The sequence below is a fragment of the Argopecten irradians genome, chromosome 8 (assembly GCF_041381155.1).
Source record: "Argopecten irradians isolate NY chromosome 8, Ai_NY, whole genome shotgun sequence".
Classification (NCBI taxonomy): domain Eukaryota; kingdom Metazoa; phylum Mollusca; class Bivalvia; order Pectinida; family Pectinidae; genus Argopecten; species Argopecten irradians.
The window spans coordinates 34,186,954-34,214,920 of NC_091141.1; the positions used below are offsets into that span (position 1 = coordinate 34,186,954).

The 27,967-nt window shown below is 35.0% G+C and overlaps 1 protein-coding gene across 2 annotated transcripts; it reads right to left on the minus strand.

Annotated features, from left to right (window-relative positions):
- LOC138330188 (protein XRP2-like) lies at nt 1–27,107 on the minus strand. 2 transcript variants are annotated; one of them, XM_069277633.1, is made up of 9 exons: nt 26,928–27,107; nt 13,686–13,803; nt 11,995–12,086; nt 7,435–7,607; nt 6,445–6,548; nt 5,774–5,902; nt 4,830–4,910; nt 4,526–4,625; nt 1–3,950 (listed from the first exon to the last, which is right to left on the minus strand). In XM_069277633.1, the coding sequence occupies exons 1-9, from the start codon at nt 27,011–27,013 to the stop codon at nt 3,775–3,777; spliced, it is 1,059 nt and encodes a 352-aa protein (XP_069133734.1). In that variant the 5' UTR covers nt 27,014–27,107; the 3' UTR covers nt 1–3,774. The 2 variants fall into 2 exon arrangements, with proteins under 2 accessions (XP_069133734.1, XP_069133735.1); XM_069277634.1 differs by lacking the exon at nt 26,928–27,107 and adding an exon at nt 16,013–16,957.
- Between the last annotated feature and the right edge of the window lie 860 nt (nt 27,108–27,967).

A 27,967-nucleotide genomic window follows, 5' to 3' on the forward strand; every position in this document is an offset into this window, starting at 1 on the left:
TTTTCTTGAATCATTTTCATTGTACAACAAAAATGACATGACAAAACATACAAAAATTTGTTAAACATAATTGCAATTGAACCTTCATGTTCAGAAAAAGCATACACTGCCTATTAAACACAGGGACCTGGCACAAATTTCTAACCAACAGTATTTATATATAGTATATTATAGTATCTATATATTTATATAAATACTGTTGGTTAGAAATTTGTGCCAAGTCCCTGTGCTGCCTAACATGTACATGTATTAGCAAAAATGAAGAGAACTGAGATATGGGTATACATCTTTGGTCTTTGGTAATAGTAATACCCGGCCTTCTCTGCCACCATGGCATAATTTCATGTTCTGTGCACCTCCTTTTTTTTTTTTTAACAAATTCAATAATAGTTTACTATGCTTTATAATAAATATAATGCTAAAATGATTTCGATAATTTTGAAATATATTTGTAACAGAGCAAAAGATTACGAAGTAAATGGGACCTCTGGCGTACTAGTAGTCTTAACACTCAGCTGATCAAACTTAATGTTTTTGTATATATATGTAGCACGAGTTTTTGTTGCGGCTAGTATTCACCAGGGTTAAATATTGCTAATGCTTCAGCGTGACGTGTAGGAATAATTCTTTGAATAGAAAATGATAAATGTAAGTAAAATTTCTATTGCATGTTATAGTAGATGTTAGCTTGCCCCCACCCATCCCCATATATGTCCATTTGACACTGTATATCACCACATGTATAATGTGGTGTGTGACGGGACATTGTGGCTCCATCAAAGATGTATAACGTCCTGTCATAGAGATTGACATTGATCACTGACAAAGATTTTTATTTTAATACATGTATTTGACATCTATACAGGTTCATTTAAATCAAAATATGATATTTTAAATTTCAAACAATCATTTTTGATCCCAACTTACAAAAGAATGGCTTTAGTCTTTGTTAAACCTGGTCATAGTCTACTCAAATGCAAGTTCAGCACAACAAAGATTATAAGCCATTCTCAAGCCCCTAGCCTGGCTGAGAATGTAAAAATAAGGGTTCAAAGCTTAAAGTGAACAGTCAGGCAAGGATGGCTAAAGTCGGTAAAAATGGTGTGAATGTATCCAGTATAATTTCTTATGGAATAGAAAAATAAACTTTCTCGTCAAAATCTGTCTGCCTACGTAGAAATTAATTTAAAGTACAGGAATCCTAAACCGTCCTCCCGGCTGACTATGTCCGTGGTTACATTTCCACGCAGCCTCGCTTTCAATGCTTTCAACTTTTCTTAATTTGAATGGTCAGAACTGGGAAACGTAGGCAGAACTTGACCATCGTATTAATATGTGAGAACTTTTGGAAGGCCAATGAACGCATTGAGACTGGTTTTCTTTGCCCGACTATTCACTTTAATGTAAGTCATTTTGTCTATTCATATCAATTTTTGTGTGTGTGTATTTTCCCCTCTCCTCAAATAAACATGTATAGCACTAAATAAAAACATTTTTGATGGAATATCTCTCCTCAAAATGAATGTTTAGCAATTAAATATAAAACTTTTAACGAAACCTAAATATTTTTTTAATCCTAGAGCTTTAAATTAGCACTTTTTATGGAACCTATGGTCCAGCTAAATGCCAGACAATATTCATATTGCGTGATAGCAAGAGCCCTGCGTCCTTATTACTAGGTAATATATTGTAGATATGTTTTGTAAATGAAAGATCTAGGGACTGATTAAGAATCTAAAAGGCAAGGATAACTGCAAATGTACTCATTTTAGCGTAGTCAAATTTCAGCGCAAATGTGAAAAAATGTATACCATGATTTATCAGCTTGGATATACATTAGCGTAATTCGGTGGTTCAATTACAAAAATACCCTTTTACAAATTTTTGTGCTTTAAAGACAACACGAAATGCGCTAAAATAAAGCTACCACTAAATTAAGAACGTTTACAGTATATAGAATGGACGGAGACATATATAAAGTTTCAAAAAGTACAAAAATATTTCACATCCATATTTCATCACTAACTTCCTTCGGTTCCATACATTCTGTTAATGTATAATAACGATAAAAGCAATAAATGTACAAATCTACTTATTAATGATACAAATATTAATAAATACAACTTACAATAACATACATCAAGTATTAATATGTTACAAACTTGTTCATATCTAATCACATCATCCTGAAGATTACTGTAAACCAATTTTCTTTCACAGCTACTGAATTTCGCGATTTCCATTTTAAAATAGATTTGCGGAGATTAAGTTTCATGGATCTAAATTTGAATTGAAATGTCTTTCAAAAAAGTTGTTTCATGATAGCAATTTGCGGAGGTGAACTTTCGCAAAATTCTCACAAAATTTGCGAAAATGAATCGCACACAAAAAAAAATTGGTTTAAAGAAGTATTTAATATAATGACAAAAGCAAAATATTGTAGAGCTGGTTATTTTCGCAACTTGAAATAAAAATAAGTAAATTTATTTTTTTATGGTTTTGAAATTTTGCGATTTGAGGCAATACGTAATTCATTAATTTTTCATTTTTTTGTGAATAAAATTTTCGCGACCATAGCGATGTCCCATGAAAACGTGAAAATAACCAGTTATACCATCATGTGAAAGTTCAATTGGTGGGATTGAAAAACAAATGAAAATATGATGGCTCCATTTTTTAAACATGAATATGATGAATTGATGACTAAAATTCACTTCAGATTGTACATAATATCAAACACAATTATTACCTCCCTTTCCTATTATCTCCCCTTTTCTGATATGTAAATACAAGAGAATTTCGGGAAAACAAAATAATAACAAAATTCATAAATGTAACAACTGAAGGCCAATCAACTTTCATGTAAAAAAGTCGGTGAAAATTAATGAATTTAATTAATGATCAATAAAAATTCTGAATCAATATCAGATCTCTTAAAACTATGTGAGTTTAGGAATATTATCATCAGATGATACCTCCATCTAATATCAAATCAAGTGGATACTGCCTGCCAAGTTCAGCATTTGATCACCCTAAAATTTCATAATGGATCCTTCCAACCTTATATTTGGACAGGTCCAATGTTCCTTGAAGGGAGAAGTAGATAAGTAGATGATACTATCTGCCAAGTTCAGCATTATATCCCTAAAATTTCATAATGAATTCTTCCAACCTTATATTTGGACAGGTCCAATTTTCCTTGAAGGGAGAAGTAGATAATTTCACAAACAAAATAAGAGTTACATTTTCAAACAATGCCTCAATGTTGGCAACAATGAAAGCACCCTAGATTTTATTATAAACTTTAAATATTTAAATAAACTGAATTAAAATCTATAAAATAAAGACTTGATTAATAAATAAGGCTAGTTGGCTTCATATATAACTCCCATTAAATGAGAAAATTTCAATCAAGCAAACTCTAACTCATGCATTGTTTGGGCATAGCTTATACATAGAAATAAAATTCTTGGGCAATTGAGATTCTATCTCTTACCTTATATATTTAGATCTTTATTCCACTTTAAATACTCTTAACATTTATTATTATATTTCAGAAACAAAGATTCAATACTTGAAACATTGAATTTTTCATTTCATGCAATAACACTTAAATATATTTCAGAAACAAAGATACTATTCCAAAATGTCCAAATTATATACTAAAAATGAATTGAAATAAATAAATTATTAAGCATCCCTACTGAATCGTCTATGCATCAGGAAATCACTGTACCAAGAAGAAATTATAATTCTTATGAAAGTTGATGATAATCACATGGTCATTTGCATCTCGGCAAAGTTGTAGAAGTCCTCAATTTGTTTTTCTGCTAAAGCCTTGGACTGGCTTATGAACACGAGGCCAGTGGTACCTTTCATAAACTCCACAAGTTCAATCTGACAAAGGTTTATACAGTCATCACCATTGTACTCCAAACCAATCACAGGACCTAAAAGAAATGAAGAAGACCAATCACAGGACATGTAACAAGTATAATTCAAAAGACCAATCACAGGATCTGAAACAAATACAGAAGACCAATCACAGGACATGTAACAAGTATAATTCAAAAGACCAATCACAGGATCTGAAACAAATACAGAAGACCAATCACAGGATCTGAAACAAATACAGAAGACCAATCACAGGATCTGAAACAAATACAGAAGACCAATCACATGACATGTAACAAATACAGAAGACCAATCACAGGATCTGAAACAAATACAGAAGACCAATCACATGACATGTAACAAATACAGAAGACCAATCACATGACATGTAACAAATACAGAAGACCAATCACATGACATGTAACAAATACAGAAGACCAATCACATGACATGTAACAAATACAGAAGACCAATCACATGACATGTAACAAATACAAAAGACCAATTACAAAATGGAATTTACGGTTATTTGTAACACTCAAATGACTATTATTGAGAATACCACATCTAGCACATATGTCACTAGATGTTGACAGAGATAGCACACTATGTGATGCTATAAAATACTGACCTTGTTGTACTAGAGATTGGTAGGCATCTGTTCCGAACACCCTCTGAGCGTCTTGTGGCTGCATGCTGATTTCCTTCGTCTGTACTAACACACATGTGGGCTACAACACCAAAGAGGAACATACACATCAAATAACGATCAGAATACACCAAAACCATAGGATATAGCACATAAAAATTAAATTTTCCTCCTATCCATAAATACAGCATATCAAATTGACATTAAAATCTTATATCCAAAGAAATAATATATGAAGTTTACTTTACCTAAAACACATCAGACACAGCTACATAAACTTTAATACCTGTTTTTGTCTCATGATGTGTATGTATTTCATGGTACGATCCACAGCACTGCCGTCATTAAAGAACACCAGTAAACAAGACTGCAAGACACAAATTTACATACATTTTACCATTAAGACATATAAATGTTGTTTTGGTATCTTGGAATAGACATATTGTATATATCATTCCAAATCAAGATAATCATTCATACTAGATAGTAAGCATATGCCTAGCTACATTTATAACTAAGAGTGTTTTCTTATAGAGAAACTGAATTTGCTTTAGAAATTGAAATATGATCAGAAAAACAAATAATACTTCACTGTTGACATCAGATCCCAGTCCGACAGAACATTCCTCTAACTTGAGTTAATTAAGGAAACTCATTAATTAAAATTCTCAGTAGGTAAACATTAACAGAACTGAAATTTTAAGTTATTGAACTTTTCTTAACTTCTGTAATGGTTTTCTATGGGGAAATCTAAGTTAATGAATTTCCTTATAGATAAGTTATGAAATGTTCAAGGTTCCAGATAAGAAATTGTTTGTAATTAGTTACTTACCATGTGAAAAAGTACCGTACTATTCGCCGTAATTAGCGCCCCTCCCTCTATATGTGCCAATATGTTATACAACATGTGATGCCTCTAACATCAGCATTGCATCCCATTTTACATGAACTTGCGAGTCTTTTACATGTGAATCAAGCCATAATAATGCCGTTCACAGAATAAAAGGCATATGCATGTTTACTGTAAAAGATTTATGTACCATGAGTACAGAAAGATTTAAAGTATCTGACTGACTTTTTCCGTCCACAACTTACATTCTGGTGCATTAATGAGCACCCAAAATAATTTTGTTACAACTATTTAAGCGCCCTGGACAGTAATTACGGCGAATACAGTGCTAGACATGTGTGGTGGATTCATGATAAAAATACTGATACCATAAGACTTACTTCATCTGATGGTTTGCGACGTTGCCCCAACGTAACTGGAACTACACTTTTGTCTACAGAGGTGTCAACATCCATTGCAGAAAACTGCTCGGCAAGAGAAATCGGCAACACATCTTCAACCTTAGTTTCCTGTAAAGAGTATTACATATTCAGAGGTATACATAGACCATAAAAGTGCTTGGCTAGAAAGTTGGGCAACACCATTTTCTTCCATGTTTTTTAAGACATACATAAGCATGTATTAACTTTGCACAACTCTTGTAGTATAGTCCAGCGGATTCGTGAAAAAATTGTGCACAAAGTATACAAAGAAGAAATATAGTAGTACACACAACTGCTTTCAGCAGATGAAAACAAACTCAACTAGAATGGTTAACTAATACCCCCCCTTAGCTAATGACTTATTGGCCATTTTACAACTTAACCTGTGTTTATTGTTCTGGTTACAATGGCAACAAAAATTTCTACAGACAAAGAGAGTAGATGAAGACAGAACCCATGGAGATCCATAACTCGGAAGTCATACGGAGATTTTAAGAAATAAGATTAATCAATCTAGTTATATCATCATGTAACAAGTATGAGCACAAAAGGTAATTTGTGCTTATACAGAAAAAGGAGTTATACTTTAACAGTGTAATTCTTACCTCTGGTACAAACATAATTCTTACCTCTGGTATATACGTGTAGTGTTTCTCACTTGGATCGTTAGAGAAATCATGGATTTTACTCCAGTTATTGTTGAACAGACTCATTCCTGCTGCCTTAAACTGATCTGTAGAAGTACAATAAATCAATGGTTTAATGTCAGAAACAAATATTGTGATCATTATCAAAAGTTCATTTTCAATCAATTCATAGAAATCTCTACAGTTATTCCTTATGACCTTGTGAAGTGGAATTTTTATAATTTTCAAAGCTATTATAATTCAAAGCAAAAGTCCTGCACCTCTGGGTCACAAAACATATATGGGGCAATAGCCAGGTACTGACCACTGGTTTTCACCAAGTACTCTGGCTTTTCACCTCCTAAACATTTTAAATGACCATGACCTTAAACAAACAAACAAAAGTTTGAGTGGAAGTGTTTAGATGTAAATAACTAAGTACTATTTGCACCAGATATTTTGCATCAAATTATAATTATTTTCTTTGTGTCGCCAAGTGCTAGCTATAACTTCATTTCAAACTGAACAAAAAGGGTAATACAGCTAAACTTCACCCCTCCCAACCCCTCTCCACATCCTACTTCCATCCAATGTTACTGAGAGAAATGCTTACTTTCTAATTCTCTGCATAAGTGTAAATAAAACAGCAAAACTTTACACACACTCTCCCTACAAAGTGCACTCTTCCATCCCATCTAAAGTAACTGAGAGAAATGCTTACTGGCTAGTTCTGGATAGGAGTAGTTAGAACAGCAAAACTTCACCCACTCCCCCAACTTCGCACACTCCCTCCTCCCAATCTCTAAAGTAGTTACTTAGAGAAATATGCTTACTTTCTAATTCACTCGCCCCCATCCCGACAGAAATGCTTACCTTCTACCTTCTATTTCTGGGTAGGGGTAGGTAAAACCGCAAAACTCCCCCTCCACCCCATGCTCAAATCACCACCCAACCACCCCCCATCCCTCCCATGTTACTGAGAGAAATACTTACCTTCCAGTTCTGGGTAGGAGTAGGTAAAACAGCCAAACTTCACACCTGATGTGTCCTCTATAATCGGCTGTGATGAACAGAACAGAAAGACCTCCATTTTACTACAGTCTCGCGTCCGGAACTGCTGGCAAGCTATGGCCATCTTTAAGTTTTTACAGTCTCTGATAAACACACTGAAACAAAGGTGAGAGAAAAAATTACAAATGATCGAAAAAATCTTCACCTTACTTAACTTTTATCTGAAAATTCATCATGTGCATGTATATATAAGGTAAGAATTAGGATTATGTCTTGTTAAAAGTCATGTTCATTGAAGGACATACCAGACCGTGATTCAAATGTGCAGACTTAAGTCAAAACTTTTTCTCCTTATGAATTAACTTATATGAAAATTTCTCACTTAAGTCAGTTTTAGACATATTAAGTTTGTTTCGAAAAAATCAGGGCCAGATTAATCATGAATACAGTTAAACCTGTCTATAAAGACCATCCAAAGGGACAGATGGAAAATGACCGTTATAGACAGGTGGTCTTTATATACACAGCATGAATTTTGTTGAAATTGATCATTTGGGACATTCAAATCTGTGTTTGTATTAAACAGGTGGTCTTTATACAGAGGTGGTCACTAAGGCAGGTTTTACTGTATTTGAGTCCTCTTGCAGAATGTTTACAGGAAAATTATATAATTCAACGCCATCTGGATATTAAATTGACTATTGAATAATGAACACAATCAAATACATCTAGCACATGATAATTTCATTTCAAAATATTTTTATTCAATCAAAAGATTTTAATTGGTTTGGGCAGCAGGCAAAGCGAATATATGCCCTGTCTCTATATGATAATGATATATCATTAACGTTAAATGATAGCTTTCAGTATTGATTTGAATGTTTAATGTTTAATAACTAGCCGAAGTGTGTGATATTACATCATACATCGGGTTATACTGCATCACTTAAAATCAATATCCAGTCGTATCATCTGGCTCCGATAAAACAGGTAATTTGTGTTTTACAGTGTTATATATCCAGATACAATGTATCTCATAGAATTATTGATCGGCTGGATACAGTGTTTTATATGTAAATAATTTATTTAAAACCATCAAAAAATCTTAACGAAAATTCTAACACTTACTATTTATAAATCTTTTATTGTATAGCTAGTTATTTTTGTCGGGGATGATATTTCTGCAATTTCGCAGGATGGTGCTATAATTTTGAAAATTTGATCTGCGACATACCAATATACGGTTGAATCATGCCTATTTTTAAAGTCAGATCACGAAAATTCAAAACCATTAAAATTGAATGTTTTCAGATAAAATTGCGAAAATTTTATCCCACGAAAATAACCGTCTATATATATGATCAGTACTTTTGAACTAATATGATCCATTCATGCCATTTGATTTTGAATGTCTAGATAAAGGATTGGAACATAAACATGCTTTACTTCAGCTAAAACCACTGGCCTACATATATATATATATGGGCAGTACCCATTGTAGCCCTTTACTTCAGCTAAAACCACTGGCCTACATATATATATATATGGGCAGTACCCATTGTAGCCCTTTACTTCAGCTAAAACCACTGGCCTACATATATATATATGGGCAGTACCCATTGTAGCCCTTTACTTCAGCTAAAACCACTGGCCTACATATATATATATATGGGCAGTACCCATTGTAGCCCTTTACTTCAGCTAAAACCACTGGCCTACATATATATATATATGGGCAGTACCCATTGTAGCCCTTTACTTCAGCTAAAACCACTGGCCTACATATATATATATATGGGCAGTACCCATTGTAGCCCTTTACTTCAGCTAAAACCACTGGCCTACATATATATATATATGGGCAGTACCCATTGTAGCCCTTTACTTCAGCATGCTAAAACCACTGGCCTACATATATATATATATGGGCAGTACCCATTGTAGCCCTTTACTTCAGCATGCTAAAACCACTGGCCTACATATATTAAATATATGGGCAGTACCCATTGTAGCCCTTTACTTCAGCATGCTAAAACCACTGGCCTACATATATATATATATATGGGCAGTACCCATTGTAGCCCTTTACTTCAGCATGCTAAAACCACTGGCCTACATATATATATATATGGGCAGTACCCATTGTAGCCCTTTACTTCAGCTAAAAACACTGGCCTACATATATATATATATATGGGCAGTACCCATTGTAGCCCTTTACTTCAGCATGCTAAAACCACTGGCCTACATATATATATATATGGGCAGTACCCATTGTAGCCCTTTACTTCAGCATGCTAAAACCACTGGCCTACATATATACAGTCAAACCTCGATGTATCGAAGTTCAAGGGACCGTCAGAAAAACTTCGAAACATCAAGACTTCGAATTATTCGTGGTTGAAATTAGACCGATGTTTTTTTACCATGACCAACTGTGGTAGTAGTGTACATGTCGTTTCCGTCCCGTCAACTTTATAATCATTGTACCACAAGCAAAACAAAATAAAAACGAAGTATGCATTTAATCACATGTATGGCTATCGTTAGCAATACATACGTATATTATAAACAATATTTACGTGTACTAGGTCTAACCCATGTACAAGTGTTCGTTTGGTGACTATTTAAGCGATGGTTAATATTACGGAATGAATATAAAAACGAAAACACGTTGTAAAAAACGAAACTAAAAAGGAGGAACCAAAAGCGCTACAACACCTACAAAATACTTCGATTTAGAATGATCGATTTGCTCCAGTATTTATGCCAAAGTTGTGCAATGTAACAGTTTTGAGTAAGAGTTACTAATAATGTGGCTCGCTATTTACCGTTCCGTAAATTCTACAAACCGCTACCAATGACGGCGGCGAACATCAAAAACGACTAACTGTATCTTTACCGTACTAATGATTTAATAACGCAGCTTGTAAAAACAAAGCACCGGGTATTGGCCTCGATTAGTGATATTAATCATCTTGATGATATCAAGCTACCAACACAAGCTGTCATAATCCCTATCGTCCGGCGAAGGGCCGTCGCGAGACAGCTAGGTGTGACAGCATGCCGCGGGGTATCGGCGAACACCTGATCTGTACAGGTAAATTTTTATTCGAATCATCGAGTGTCAGTTACCTATGATTCTATAACAAATGGTCCATGAAAAAAGTTCGATACATCGAGAACTTCGATTCATAAAACTTCGATTCATACATGGGTTAGTTAGTAATGCTATATAGTGAAGAAATTCGGGACCAGACAAAAAGTTCGATATAGCGAGAAATTCGATTCATCGAAGTTCGAATCATCGAGGTTTGACTGTATATATATATGGGCAGTACCCATTGTAGCCCTTTACTTCAGCTAAAACCACTGGCCTACATATATATATATATGGGCAGTACCCATTGTAGCCCTTTACTTCAGCATGCTAAAACCACTGGCCTACATATATATATATATATATGGGCAGTACCCATTGTAGCCCTTTACTTCAGCATGCTAAAACCACTGGCCTACATTATATATATATATATGGGCAGTACCCATTGTAGCCCTTTACTTCAGCTAAAACCACTGACCTACATATATATATATATGGGCAGTACCCATTGTTGCCCTTTACTTCAGCATGCTAAAACCACTGGCCTACATATATATATATATATATATATATGGGCAGTACCCATTGTAGCCCTTTACTTCAGCATGCTAAAACCACTGGCCTACATATATATATATATGGGCAGTACCCATTGTAGCCCTTTACTTCAGCATGCTAAAACCACTGGCCTACATATATATATATATGGGCAGTACCCATTGTAGCCCTTTACTTCAGCATGCTAAAACCACTGGCCTACATATATATATATATGGGCAGTACCCATTGTAGCCCTTTACTTCAGCATGCTAAAACCACTGGCCTACATATATATATATATGGGCAGTACCCATTGTAGCCCTTTACTTCAGCATGCTAAAACTACTGGCCTACATATATATATATGGGCAGTACCCATTGTAGCTTTCCCACATGGGATTCAAACTTGAAACCAGGCTTGTGTTTTTATATATATTGGATCACTCAGCCACTTTGGTCCCATGAAAATATTACATATAATGTTTTACCACATACTCCGCTTGATATATATCCAGTGATTTTGTCCATGTAATATTTTTTCATACGTCATGAGTGTAACATAATCTGGAGCGGTTTTCATTGGGTAAAAATCCATTGTGACATCAGACAGAAATAATAAAATAATGTGACCTCATGATTACAAGGATGGCGGGACAAAATGGCGGCCTATGCTGGTTTTTTTTGTTTTTTGGAATACATTTCCACAAATTATTTAACGTAGGTTTTTTTTGTTATGTAATAAAAAGTATCTTAAATTTGTGTTTATTTCAAATGAGATTTTATGATGTCATGAAGTTTTAATTTTTGCTCGCCAAGGCTGGCAAAAATTAAAACTTTTTAGACTCGTTTCATAAATCTCAAATGAAATGATCACTCATGTCAGATCCTATAATACGTACCTTTCTGAGATTGGTCCCATGAAAATATTACAATCAAAACAGTCATCTATGGTTACTGTTGACGATCGGTCGTAAATGTAAATATTGCAATTCTGAAAGATATGAAAAGGATAATTAAGAAATCATCATGTACAAAAACATATTAACTTTCTGTTGCTACCGGTAAATCAAATCTCAGGTATCAACTTAAATATGTTTTTGTTTAGAATGCCAAAAAAGAGTCGGTAGGTCGGTTTTTTTTTTTTTTTTTTTTTTTTTTTTTTTTTTTTTTTTTTTTTTTTTAGTGTCTTTCACTCTAAAGTAATGGCCGGAACGGGTCTGAGATTGAAATCCTGACTTTTTTGTAGAAAAGTGGGGAAAAAAATTAGGGTCGGGGGTAAAAAAATTAGGGTCGGTCGGGTAACCCTAAACAGACATATTTTATTTTGGTCTAAATAGCAATGCATGTGATTTTTGTAATATACTACTGGTAATTTACCAGTATTTATTTTTTTTGAGGATTTTTAATACGAATGCTTATTTTCCGAATTATCATTACTATGTTAATATGACTTCAACATACAGTGTTGGGGCATACTAGAAACTGCAAAATCAAAAGATTGTAATTTGAAACAGAAATGAATGAATCCAATTATGCTCAAGTATAATATACAAGTGTCTGTCTGCTCATTTCCAATTTCACATATGAATTCATAAACAAATATAGTTTTAAATGTAAAACTTCCTTTCAATGGTAACTTCAAAGTGAGTTCAAAAAGGGAGAAAACTGTTCCCAAATTCAGTTGCCTTTTACAATCTTGTAATAGGATGTACAGTTCTAAAGCCCCTATCCCAAGGGCTAACACAGATGGGCAGACATCTTGAGCACATGATAAACGTTATTGTAATAAATTCTAGCATGTCACCTGCTCTTAAACTGTAACAAATTTTGACAATACATGTATATCCAAGATATAGAGACAACGCTGTTGTAGTATGAATGGTGGGTAAGTGGGTCCTCCTCCAGCCACCTGGATACTCAGAGGTATGCAAGGGATTGAAAAGGTAGTGGAAACTATGATTCAGAAAAGCCAATCTCAACTGACAGGAGGCGGGGGTTTTTGGGGTTAATTTAGGTAGTAGGTCTACAGGTTTCGCCCCGTTTGGGCTTCAACAGGACACAATACCAATAAAATTATCTGCTAAAGTATATAAATTGCAAGAACAATAACTCTGATATGAGTTTGAGAACATTAACTCCAATGTGATTTGTCTAATACATGAAGTATCAACAAAATAGCTGTATTAAATCAAACAACATCCCTCATTATAATTATACATTATGATATTGAATTATCAAAGTTAATGTTGAAGTACAAGTCAATGCAGATTCTAATTTTCAAGGTAAACTTGTAGTGTGATAAGAGTTCAAATCCGCACAAAAGGAGGTAAGCGCCTCTCGTAAGTGCGGCCAAATAAAGACGATATCATCAATATATCTCCATCTAATAGGAATTACTAATTCTGGAGATAACCAGAATTTAGGGGAGGCAAATTGCTGTTGAACAGGGTGGGATATAGTGAGTGAAATCTGTTCCAAACAAAATTTTGGCAGTATATGGGGAACATTGGAGTATGGTATAAAGGGGGACTACCAAAATATTTTTTTCCGAAAACTTAGTATTCCTTACTTATAGTTAAAAGCTACCTACTTCACAATTCTTTATTATGAACTGTCGACCATTGACCTGTCCTGGTGTTCGGCCAAGCGTAGCATCCTTGTGTCCATCCAATGTAAAATCATCCATGTTGACTTTTTCCCGCCGGTCCCTGCAAAAAGTGTATTTTTAAATCGTTATATTACAGATTACAAATTATTTTTTTAGTATTTTTTATTTACCTTTCTAATGTACTATTAACAGCCATGGTCATTTAAGGACGCGCAAGGGTGGAGATAAGCCAGAGTACCCAGAGAAAAACCATTTGGGGTGTAGTGTATTTGTAATGATGCGATTTTTGTATTTTTTCTGAGATGTTAAAGTAAATACCAAATTAACACAGTAATAAAGTAATTTGAAAAGTGATCCATCTGTCGATACATTGATCTTCCATTATAAAATACCTATAGGACCTGGGAAACCTCTACCTTTTAATCAATTTTTATTTGTGTAATTTAAAGTATAAATAAATAGAACATTTACCTATAGGTCTCTCTTTATTTCTCAAAAATATTTCAAACCCATAATTAATACAAAATCATTAATAAATTAACAAGGACATAGTCATTCAGATCCCCCGCCAATGGAGATATCAAAGCTGAAGTAAGTTTGATTGTGGAGACTTATGTGTATGAAAAAAAAAACACCAAGAAAATGGAAGTTGAGCTAAAGAAAGATGGAGTATAATTCAAGTAGAGTGGGGCTGCAATTGTTGAATCAGGTATACAGCCTTGCCATTTATATTAGACTATATACACAAAGATGGGTGGAGTTTTGTAAAGTAACATTTACCATTTACCATGATATTTTCAGCAATGTTTCCATGGTAACGGAAAATGTGCAAAAAATGAAAACCTAAAAATAGCAAAAGGTACTACTAGACCATAAAAAGAATGTGTCTATGAAGTTTCGTGGAAATATCTCTGCTGGTTTTAGAGTTATGCTCCGGAAATGAACCTGCTACAAAAATATGATATTTTCAGCAATGTTTCTATGGTTACAGAAAAAAGCACAAAAAGGTGAAAACCTAAAAATAGCAAAAGGCACTACTAGACCATAAGACCAATGTGTATATGAAGTTTCATGGAAATATCTCTACTGGTTTTAGGGTTGTGCTCCGGAAACGATTCTTACACAAAAATCTGCCATTTTCAGCAATGTTTCCATGGTTACAGAAAAAAGTACAAAAAGTGAAAATCTTAAAATAGCAAAAGGCACTACTAGACCATAAGACCAATGTGTCTATGAAGTTTCGTGGAAATATCTCTTCTGGTTTTAGAGTTATGCTCCGGAAACGAACCTGGTACAAAAATATGATATTTTCAGCAATGTTTCCATGGTAACGGAAAAAATGCAAAAAATGAAAACCTAAAAATAGCAAAAGCACTACTAGACCATAAGACCAATGTTTGTATGAAGTTTTCTCTACTGGTTTTAGAGTTATGCTCCGGAAACCATTCGTACGGACGGACGGAACCCATTTGTATATCCCCGCCAACTTCATTGGGCGGGGGATAATAACTAATTACTACATTTACAAATAATTTGGTATCATTGCAAGTTTCATCTCATACATAACTTATTAAAGTACAAAGAAATAAAAAATGCTTGTTGGTAGATCAAAGAAATTAGGTGCAAATATGTGGGAACCAATCTAAAACACACAAAAAAAAACTTAAAAAACAAACAAAGAACCTGCCCCCTCCACTCTTAAATTTTTTTATAGAAACTTAATAAAATTATCTGTTAAAACCGTGACATCAATTAATTTTTTTGTGCATACATCATTCAGAATACATGGCGCGCCATATTGCTTTGAATAAAGTACTTAGCTGAAACGCCTTAACAGATGTTTAACAATTCTAAATTAATGGTTTTTCTATTCGTCTATTCCATTAGGCAAGTTGATGCAATTAATTCTACTCCCATTTTACGAGAATGACACCATTATGCAAACCTTAGGCTAAAGAAAATTTTAAATTTAGAAATGTAATTTTAAAATATTTCTATTTCAGTTATCAATATACATTATACACCTTCACATAGAGTAAATATTTTATGTTTTTATTTACATTGAACTTCAACAGAAAGAAAAACTTGACCTAAATTTCACAAAGAATGAATAAGTAGTAAGAAACCTTTATTGATATAAAATATTAATCACTGACAAGAAAACCTTGAATCCTTCAGTTAGTAGGAAAAGTTGTCCTAAATCAAGTTCAAGAAGAAAGGTCTACAATTCTTATGTGCTATTAATTATTTATCAGAAAACCTTGAATGCATGTTTTAGTAGAAAGAGAAAGCGCAGCAAAAGAACTTACCTAGAGCGTTTACCCGTGGCATAACACGGTATAATCTGCTTAAAACACAGCATTTCCATAGATTAGAATGAACCGTAGAACGTATGTATATAGCTCTTCGGAAATGCACAGAAAACTAGATGATCACCATATAGTGAATGTAAATGTGCATTTCATAATCCTATTGTCACTGAAATGTCAAGTACTGTGGAAATGGTCCTGACTTTGTAATTCATAATCCAATGAATTATTAGATCTCCAATTCCGTGCGTAAATATTACATCTGGCATTATAGCTGATAAATTCCACCTTGAAATCATATCCATCCTATCATTTCCATCTGCAGTCACATCTTACACTGAAGGTTGCTAATTTTCTGTCCATGTACAGTTAATATGAAAATATAGATTCATTCGTCAATGAACTACATCTATTCTCAGAGGTAAATAACAGAAATGTTGTTCATTCATCAATGAACCACATTTGTTCTCAGAGATATTGAATAAGAGAAAATATAGATTCATTTGTCAATGAACCACATTTGTACTCAGAAGTAAATAACAGCATTAATGTTATACACCCCGAAATCAGACATGTATATATATATCACACTCCTTAGATCACAAACATCTCTAGTGACTAGAAAAATCAATACACCTGGTCCTTCCACAAAGGAGAGAAAGCTATTTATATTAGTTTTGCATGTCTATATATTCAGAACAAATTTTCTTCATTCATTACCAGTTTGTTCATTTATGACTAACAATAATATGCAGTCACTGAGAAATAGCTTCTTTCATATCGTGCGTGTTCTTCAGACTGATCACGTAAATATTCAAATCATTATGGCTTATACACATGTGTGTTTTTCAGACATGAGATTTTTCAATTGGTTGTAAACGACTGATCTAGGCTACCTATATTTTGTCTTTAAACTTTTATCAAATAATTAAGGTTGTACCGAGTTAAAAAGTTTTGATTTCAAAATTATGATCTAATTGCCCAATTAGGTAATCATATAAGCGAAAGTACATATTACATGTACAGGTTTTTTAAATTGATTTCTATATAATTAATTTATCATTTTTGATTTTGGCTTGACTTTGACATATCTATGATTTTTGACATTAACTTTTTAAGCTTTATATCATTCTATGATTAATTTACATTTTTCTAACAACTCTAAAATGACAACTGAGGATAATTGATTTATAAAGGAATAATTGTCAACTCGTTCAATCAGAAAGTTGTTATGAAATCAGAAATTTAAATACACCATTGCGTACAAATGTATTAAATAAACAATATAAATATTATATATCAAAAGATCCAAAGAAGAATTCACAGCAAAAATTTAGCATGTTTTCCAAATTGTTTCTGCTTCCATCAAATTAATTATTACATGTCAACTTCAAAAAGAGACAAATATTAACTCTATCTATGAAACAGACCAGAACACCGTTTAATCAAATGAATGTGTAAACAAACAAATCAATATCAATGGTCCTGATCATGCTGTTGAACTTGTAGATAAACAATTTCATCCATTCTATACAGTTAACTTGCCTTAGTGACCACCTCTCTTTAAAAACCACTTGCTAAATAAGACCATTTTCTCACAAGTCCCAAATATCCAATAATAATTGTAAAGCCCAATTTGTCCAAACCGACCCTTTTCTTATCCAGATTCCTCCTTATTCCGCGCAAGTGTTTGACATTTTCTTCTTAATTTATAGTAATTTATACCTGTATTATCCAGAAACCTGGCTATACCGACCAAATAGACAAATTACACTGATAGCAGTTGTAACACCAAAGGTGCTGGTGATTTAGCTAGCAGCTAAACCACAAAAATTGTAGCATAAAAGACTTCATTAAAATCATAGCGGTGATTAAAATCACTATGTACGTCATAGAATCCACAGGTTGTTTTGTAATGTATCAGTATTCCAGACCCTAGTTTGATGTTTATGGGGTATGAACTTCAGAAATCAATATCAGTATCTTTTGGTCAACAAGGTCTGATGCTTATTATGTCAGGTTTCTACGAAAACCTCAAAAAGGTCGCATCATAAAGAAATCTGTCCGAAGATAATTAGTTCCCGACATCTTAACAAACCGGTGATTCCTTGACGATGAAATTATCAGGTACAGGAAGGGCTCTTCTTACCCGTCATAACACATCACAAATTAGTTAAAGAACATCACATCTCATTATGGCTTGGCATTCAATCCATTTTCCACGACTGTATCAACACAACAACGTTGTTATCTCCGGCCGTGTTCCCATCCATTTAAAAGCCTGACGCAGAAAGTAGTTTCAATAATTCATTATCACAGCAATTATTAAAGCTTGCCATTAAATTTCCCACAGGTACACAAAGTATGATGTCACAGGCCAGGTATGATATCGTTACAGGTGCGACATCAATAAACCAGTAGCCAAGAGAAATGGAACACACATGTGATTGGTTTGTATGTGGGTATTGATCAAAGTTTGCTGAAAACCTAAGTGGAAAGAAAGGCCAATGCCGAATAGAAACACTGAGCATTGAGCTTGAAAATGACAATGAGAATACTATGTACCAGGTACAAATTACAACTTTTATTAACATATTGTGTACGTATGGTTAGTGATGCTGTACTGTATTTTGTAATTATATTTCGTATTTCGTAACTCTGCAAGCTCTGTCGTGGGTTTTACCTAAGGTTAAGTGACTCGAGAGTGGAATAGCACTATGCTCCATACCCTGCACATAAAAGAATATCTTTCTGTTCTATCTCATCATAAATTTAAACGTGTTTGCTGAAAATATTATGTTTTCTCTTCACGGTTTGACATCGTTTTCAATGACTTCATCATGCATGCATTGGAATGCCATTATACATGTTAACCATTTCTTACCCAGTAATCATACACAGGTGTACTGCCCTAAATGGCTTATTCTGACATTGTCAGGTAGAAAGGAGAGAACATATAATTCAATCATTCATGTCACAGGTTTTTTCATACATATATGCCAAGGACTTTGAGAGAATTAAATTCATAAACTTATCTACAGTAAAACATATGGTTATAATAATCCTATAGGGAACAGCGCAATCACTCTGTTAAAACCATAGTTTATTATATATAAATCACAAATATAAATTATACATATAGCTACATTGACGGGGAATAAAAATTAATATGTTATAACCATGAAACCAGTAAACATGGTTCATTATAAAGATGTTTTACAGTAACAATGAAATAAATCTTAAAAGTCCTAAATGTTAGCGAAAGAACAGCAATTTCTGCCATTAGTAAGCCTAACTTATTAATGTAAAGTAGGCTGTCCGCAGGCATACACAATATTCAAACATATGAATTTTATAATATACATTTAGTTGTGATTTAAAACTAATGTTATCAGGAGAAAAACATCTCCAACTGTCAACAAAAGTTCAGTCAGTTTATAGCCTGAAGCAAATTAAAACTTGTGCCTGAAAATTCAAAATGAACTGTTCCAGCTTTTGAATCAGACAAGTTCAAATGTATCTCCAGGATTGAATGAGTAAGTACCAAGTGGCTAGTCCAGAAAGGATTACATGTATATGATTTCTATATCAGCATCTTCCAGTTTCAAGGGCCATAACTCTCTTTAATTGATTACAGCTTACAATCAACTGAAATCACCACAACCTGAGTTTCCAAGGGCCATAACTCTGTTTCAATACTTGTTGCTTACCTAACTGAAATCTGGACAAATAATTGTGAGAGGTGAAAAGGTCAACCTCCCCATTTGATCAGCTGAACTTGATCAGTACATTATTCTGATTAGAGATATCCCCTGAGGTCTGACATATCTAATGTATAATGTATTACTCTGTACTATTATGATATTATCTCAGGTACGCTAAGTAAACAGACGTCTGCTATTTCCCCTTCATTTGATCTTAAAATCCGTCAGATATTATAACATGTGACTGAATCGGTTCAGCCTGCAAAAAAGGATTCAGGCTACTAACTAAAGGTATGAGACATTTTAGTGAATATCCAAGTTTCAAAGTATTTTCTGAAAATCACTTGAAAAGATGTTCCACCTGTGACACTGCATAAACAATATTTATCAATTGGACCATAATTGAAGTTTACTTTTTTTCTTTTGTTGTCTTCACAATTAGTACCTCATTCCATTTAGGGTATAGTGCCATGAATTTTTTTCAGGATGTAATTATCATTTTACGCTGAAAACAAATAGGAAGCTCAAACTTTTCGATGATGGCAATACAAGTGTTAAGTAAGGAACTTTTGTTAAGGAGAAAAACACTTTTTTGTCGGCTCTTTTTTTTTTAATAGGGACCGCAGAATCAAACCAAAAATAGATTTCTGGAAATCCCCTTTTGGGCACAAGATTTCATAGAGAGGCGAATGTTTCGGAGTCTGCTGATTGGGTATTCAGGGCGCATCAGTTTCAAATGTTTAATGTGTGGGTTGGGCAATACATGTAGATGTAAAATATGTAAAGAAATTTTAAAATTCTGTCAAGTGTGTGTCTGACAGGGGGAGGTAATCAATATTGGAATTTCATGAATATTTTGGTCAATTTTTGGTGCGGAATTCAACATAAGATGGAACCCCCCACATAAAAGTTTAGCAAGATGGTAGATCTTTATTTCTTTTTATTCACAGGTATGCCAGATGCCATTCTTCAAAATTAGTGACAGGTGACCAGACTTGAAAACTCCATTTAACCTGGACAGTGGCAAACGTTAATATATCATATATAGCGAAATCATTTGGTTCTGCGGTCTCTAATAGATAAAAAAAAATGTCATTTGTCGGCAGTGTAGCATCTTTAATGAATCTGACATAATTGTGTCACAGCCAAGGCTCTACAGCTATTGGTAACAGACTACTCTAATAAGTTAGCCACCAGCTACTACCTGACAATAGTCAATACATCCTGATTAAAATATATAGGTTGCACATCCACAAAGCAATACTGCCGACAAAAATCCAAAAGGATCAGGGGGCCTGCATCGATAACTGATCACCTGACTATCATATTAATAGCAATCATACTTGTGTTTTTAACAGTTTTAGATTATATCAAAATTTCAATACGAGAATTAGAAGTAAGTTAGAAATACAACTGTAAACCATTTTATTTTCGAGTACATGTATAGTACAATACTTACAATTTTTCAACCCAGTAAGCGCCTATGTCGCTATAAGCTCCTCTCCCCTTTTTGAAGCCACTTTTCAATTGCCCCGACATAAGACCAAAACTATAAAAACTGTACAGTTTGCAACAATTTCAAGCACCTTTTAAATTTTTTTTCCAATTTTTTAAATGCCTGGGCGCTTATTGGATTGAATACAGTATTTCGTATCTTCAATATTTTCAACATATTGGCGAATACATCAATTCACGCCCAACGGTTCTTTGTGACAATAATGCATTTAAATATACATTTATATAATTATTCATATGCCATTTGAACTCATGTTTAAAGGCCCACTATCTTCCGAAGTGGTTTTCAATTTTTAAAATGGAAGGTAAAACGAGATTGATAATTTTGCAGAGTCACAAGAGTTATAAGTTTACCCTTAATGCTACAAATATTATCACCTTCAGAACATTCTAATTAGAATAGAAAAAAGGTTAATTTTCATTCCTGCCGTCATCCTAAATACCGCACGTTAGTTGACTATCACTGCGCCAGACAGCAAAACAGCGAAATAAATAATCACTCTTAAAATAGATTACAAGAGACATCCTGTATTTGTTTGGTGTTATAACCTCATATCATTACATATTTTCTTGTGTTTGTTATTGTTTTTAAGATACTTTCAATTTTTTGTTTCGGAAAGCAAAGGCAGTGGGCCTTAAAGCTCTTTTGCAAAGTTACGCGAAAATTAGTATCTCAGTAAAAAGTGCCTTCCAACTATAATAAGTATGTTAGTCCAAAATGGACCTTCCTTTGCACTCACTGAACTGAACACATTTAGATAGGTTCTTAGATAGCAAAAACAGGAAAACACTCACTGAACTGAACACATTTAGATAGGTTCTTAGATAGCAAAAAAAAGAAAGGAAAACACTCACAGAACTGAACACATTTAGATAGGTTCTTAGATAACAAAAAAAGGAAAATCAATCTTCCTTTCTTCCTATTCCTCGATCACCAGCATCACAATACTATTTGTTTACCACCTGCACTGTCATTCATTGTTAATGAACCCTATTTTATCTAAAGCTGTTCTATATGTATAGCCATAAACACAAGAAGACATTAATAGGGTTCAAAGTAAAACACAAGTTTGAAGTCAAGCATGTCTAGTTAATGCTAGTTTCGATGTTGCCAATTTTGTCAAATTTTTGTAATTTAATTACAAATGTTGTGTTAATTAAGCTAATTTTGTTTCCATTTGACCCTTTCACGACGAGAAAAAAAAAGTTAATGACACACAGCTAGTACCTTGTAGTTGTCCAGGAGCTGGGTTATTAACAGTAGAATGTCAGACACCTTAACCATTCAGACACTGTGACCTAGAGGTGGAGGACTAGTGGTAGAATGTTAGACACCTTTACCACTCAGCCACTGTGACCCAGAGATGGAAGGCTAGTGGTAGAATGTAAGACACCTTAACCACTCAGCCACTGTGACCCGAATGTGGAGGGCTGGTGATAGAATGTCAGACACCTTAACCACTCAGCCACTGTGACCCAAATGTGGAGGGCTGGTGGTAGAATGTTAGACACCGTAACCACTCAGCCACTGTGACCCAAATGTGGAGGGCTGGTGGTAGAATGTCAGACACCTTAACCACTCAGCCACTGTGACCCAAATGTGGAGGGCTGGTGGTAGAATGTCAGACACCTTAACCACTCAGCCACTGTGACCCAAATGTGGAGGGCTGGTGGTAGAATGTCAGACACCTTAACCACTCAGCCACTGTGACCCAGAGGTGGAGGACTAGTAGTAGAATGTCAGACACCTTAACCACTCAGCCACTTTGACCCAGAGGTGGAGGACTAGTGGTAGAATGTTAGACACCGTAACCACTCAGCCACTGTGACCCAAATGTGGAGGGCTGGTGGTAGAATGTCAGACACCTTAACCACTCAGCCACTGTGACCCAAATGTGGAGGGCTGGTGGTAGAATGTCAGACACCTTAACCACTCAGCCACTGTGACCCAGAGGTGGAGGACTAGTAGTAGAATGTCAGACACCTTAACCACTCAGCCACTTTGACCCAGAGGTGGAGGACTAGTGGTAGAATGTTAGACACCGCAACCACTCAGCCACTGTGACCCAGAGGTGGAGGGCAAATGGTAGAATGTTAGACACTTTTACCACTCAGCCACTGTGACCCAGAAATGGAGGGCTATTGGTAGAATGTCAGACACCTTTACCACTCAGCCACTGTGACCCACAGGTGGAGGGCAAATGGTAGAATGTTAGACACCTTTACCACTCAGCCACTGTGACCCAGAGGTGGAGGGCTAGTGGTAGAATGTCAGACACCTTAACCGCTCAGCCACTGTGACCCAGAGATGGAGGGAGAGTGGTAGAATGTCAGACACCTTAACCGCTCAGCCACTGTGACCCGGAGGTGGAGGGCTAGTGGTAGAATGTTAGACACCTTTACCATGTCAGCCACTTTGACCCAGAGATGGGGGCTAGTGGTAGAATGTTAGACACCTTTACCACTCAGCCACTGTGACCCAGAGGTGGAGGGCTAGTGGTAGAATGTCAGACACCTTAACCGCTCAGCCACTGTGACCCAGAGGTGGAGGACTAGTGGTAGAATGTCAGACACCTTAACCACTCAGAATTGTGACACAGAAGTGGAGGGCTAGTGGTAGAATGTTAGACACCTTAACCACTCAGCCACTGTGACCCAGAGATGGAGGGCAAGTGGTAGAATGTCGAACACCTAAACCACTCAGCCACTTTGACCCAGAGGTGGAGGACAAGTGGTAGAATGTTAGACACCTTTACCACTCAGCCACTGTGACCCAGAGGTGGAGGGCTAGTGGTAGAATGTCAGACACCTTAACTACTCAGCCACTGTGACCCAGAGGTGGAGGACTAGTGGTAGAATGTAAGACACCTTAACCACTCAGCCACTGTGACCCAGAGGTGGAGGGCTAGTGGTAGAATGTAAGACACCTTAACCACTCAGCCACTGTGACCCAGAGGTGGAGGGCTAGTGGTAGAATGTCAGACACCTTAACTACTCAGCCACTGTGACCCAGAGGTGGAGGACTAGTGGTAGAATGTAAGACACCTTAACCACTCAGCCACTGTGACCCAGAGGTGGAGGGCTAGTGGTAGAATGTCAGACACCTTAACCACTCAGCCACTGTGACCCAGAGGTGGAGGGCAAGTGGTAGAATGTTAGACACCTTTACCACTCAGCCACTGTGACCCAGAGATGGAGGGCAAGTGGTAGAATGTCGAACACCTAAACCACTCAGCCACTTTGACCCAGAGGTGGAGGGCAAGTGGTAGAATGTTAGACACCTTTACCACTCAACCACTGTGACCCAGAGGTGGAGGGCAAGTGGTAGAATGTCAAACACCTTAACCACTCAGCCACTGTTAGCCAGAAATGGAGGGAGAGTTGTAGAATGTCAAACACCTTAACCATTCAGCCACTGTGAGCCAGAGGTGGAGGGGGAGTTGTAGGATGTCAAACACTTTGATAACTACTCAGCCACTGTGACTCACATGTGAAGGCTACAGGTCGAATGTCAGACACCTTAACCACTTAGTTACTGTGATCCAGAGGTAGAAGGCTAGTGGTAGAATGTCAGACACCTTAACCACTCAGTTACTGTGATCCAGAGGTAGAAGGCTAGTGGTAGAATGTCAGACAAAGTACTTGTATACATGGCCAACACATGACTGATCTCCATTACAAGGGAGGTAACTCAATGATAGACTATCACACTATTCTAGTCAAAATAGTAAGAATAAAAATATTACACATTTATATAGATTGTAAATTTTAAAAATTGAAAAAAAAAATGAAATTTTATCTAGCATAAAAGATTTCTTTTCCATTTTTGAATGTTGTCATTTACAAGTGCAAGTTATCTTATGTATAAACTTTTTTCTCCACTAGGAGTGATCTAGTCAAATATTGTATGAAAAATTAAAAGGCATGGTTTGAAACCTCATCATGATGGCTTATTTGAGCTTAGATGACATGATTAGCACTTTATATAATAATCATGTGAATTGGTGGAAAATTAATTGTTAAAGCGCTGTTAGAAAACAAAAATAAAGTCTTTGGCAGCCGTTTAACTAAGTAAAATTTTGGCCATTTGGCATCTTGGAATTTTCAAAATACAATTTTTGCACCAAAACCTTAACTTATATTAATGCTGACAAGAGTTTAAGTTTAGAGGTGGAAGCTTATAATGAATACCTTACTACACGATATACACATGACAGAACTATCAAATTAGTTTAACTCATCCACCCCTGAAATTTCATAATGGATTGGTCTAGTCTTTGATTAAGAAGAGTCTAAATTTGTTTTTAGGGGTGAATGAGTTAATAACAAAATGACAACTTCCAACTCTGCCAAAGGGCGAACATGATAAAATCATCCTCAATGTTTTACGCTTGTTAATCATGAGTTTGAATAAAACTGATTTTATCTTTTAGACAGATAACAATGGAAGGACATTTAAATGAAAACAATCCATAGATTCTATCTTTTTTTATTTGTTTATAAAACAATATCAATTTTGTTTACTTTTTTGGTAATAAATATCCTTATAAATATCAATGGTGCAAAATCATTGAAATCCCCTGTAAGTTGGTTCTCTATAAGTCAACAGCTAAAGAAAATGATAAACCAAACCTGTCTATAAAGACAACCTAAAGGATAAAGAAAAAAGAGGGTCTTCATTGCCAAACAGCCTTTATACACAGGTCAAATGGAATTGAAATTGGTCATTTAAGACACGAAAAAAGTGGTCTTATAGGCAGGTCATCTTTTGCAATGTTGACTGCTAAGGCAAGTTTTTGTCTTGAAATCTTGCTGAAATAATGAGACCTCAAGCATTTATTAAAAAATATTAGATATTAAGTGTTATACCGAATACTTTTAGTATGACTTCATGACTGAAGTGCTGAAGCAAAACGGCTGGGTCAAGTTACAAAAAGTTTCGTCAGATATGGAACTAATTGACTTGATCGTATTGATGGATGAAGCATTTTGCATTAATGAATAAAGCACAGTAGTTATCTGTCAGTATGTGGGGCAGTTGCAGGATCAATGTTTCTTTCGGCTGTGTACAATTCTAGTTGACTATCGATCATCTGTCGATGAAATATATTTATAGTGATATTTCTAGCACACAATTAAACTAATCTGTCAAAATTGATGCAATGGATGAAGGTAACAAGAAAGCAACAGAGTTGTTGCCCTTTGAATTACATTTAAAATGCAACAAATAATTTAAATGACAGCAGTGACATACATGTAAATACATGAAGTAACATACTACAAATATCTGTTGACAGGAAATAGTCTAATTAAAACAATCTTAATATCTAAAAAATGTACATCAATATCACATATACATGATTTTACATGTATATGTAGCTGCGATGGCTTTGTCTTAATTCATATTATGATCCTCTGTTACAGAACAGGTAAAATATTCGTCCACGACAATGCAATTTTTCATATTTCATTTGCATTAAAATTTAATCAGCAGCGTTTTCAAATAAATAGATGCTCACAAAACTAAAAAAAACACTTAAAATTAATCAGTATTTTAACGGCATATTCACCTCATAGGTATGAATTAGTGATAATCGATTGGGTGCAAACCGGCTGCCAATAGCTAGAACAAATTGCAAACCGGTTTGTTTACACTCGGCAACCAGCTTCAACTAGAAATCAAAAGGACAACTTACCACGAAAACTTTGGAGGAGTTTCTTCCTCTAATTCTGCATGACGTCTTGATCGAAAAAATCCCAATTTGGAGAAAAGGCAACCCATCGTTTACTTCAAATGTGACAACAGCAAGCAAACATGAAACAAGTGTCGACAGAAATCAACAAATTCCGGAAGTGATAGCCAACAGGATAGAGGACATATAATGCTGGATTTTGATTGGTCATAATAAGCGGTCCCGCGTAATAGCTGTACGCTGTACCCAAACCCGAGTTCATTTTGAGACTGGAATGCTTTATTAGCATAACAATGGAGATATACACGGTAGTACCAGAAATACATACAAATGTCTTAGAAAGATTGGCAATTCCGCCATTTTTACGACCGACAGATGTACATTACAGTGCCCTTTAAATGTTCCTAAAAGTTTGTCCATATTCTGGGTTACTTTGATACACAGTAATTGTTCAATAATTTTAAGATGGTGCGAGTAAAAAAATTGAAAAGAAAAAAATATTTTAACTGGCATAGTCTACTAAAGTTACAAAATGCACTCTTGGTCACGGGTACTACATCCTCGATACTCCAGGGATTACGACTACGTCTTACGATCTCTACACCTCTGGACTATCTCATAGTCTGAAGGCAACAGAACAGAACACGTGTAGTCCTTTGATGTATATCAAAAGATCCGTAAAACGGTAATTGTAATTGACTCTGTGGCTTTGAAGTGGGACGGTCTCTCTCTTTGTAGTCTTCAAATAAATTTTGGCAGGCCTGTGATTGGTTCAGATTTGTTCCCCTTAGTTGACTTCAATTTTACTACAAGATAGTAGTCCAGGGGTTTATCTAGATCGTATGTGATCGAAATCATTGGTGTATCGAGGATTTGGATACAACAATCTGAAAATTACATGTATATATAAAAACAAAAACAAAAATTCGAGGATGCGGATGCAATAATTTGAAAATTAAAAAAAAAAAAAAAAAAAAAAAACCCGATGGAATATTACACATATAAAACTATAGTATGGCAATTAAGTAAATGAAATTAACAAT

Bases quoted from the DNA above. Each gene is read 5' to 3' on its own strand.
- LOC138330188 (XM_069277633.1), bottom strand. From the start codon at position 27,013: ATGGGTTGCCTTTTCTCCAAATTGGGATTTTTTCGATCAAGACGTCAT. The intron at 13,804-26,927 runs GTAAGTTGTCCT...CACTTTTTGCAG, and splicing joins ACTCCTCCAAAGTTTTCGTG to GGACCGGCGGGAAAAAGTCA. The intron at 6,549-7,434 runs GTAAGTATTTCT...GTACTTCTACAG, and splicing joins CTCCTACCCAGAACTGGAAG to ATCAGTTTAAGGCAGCAGGA.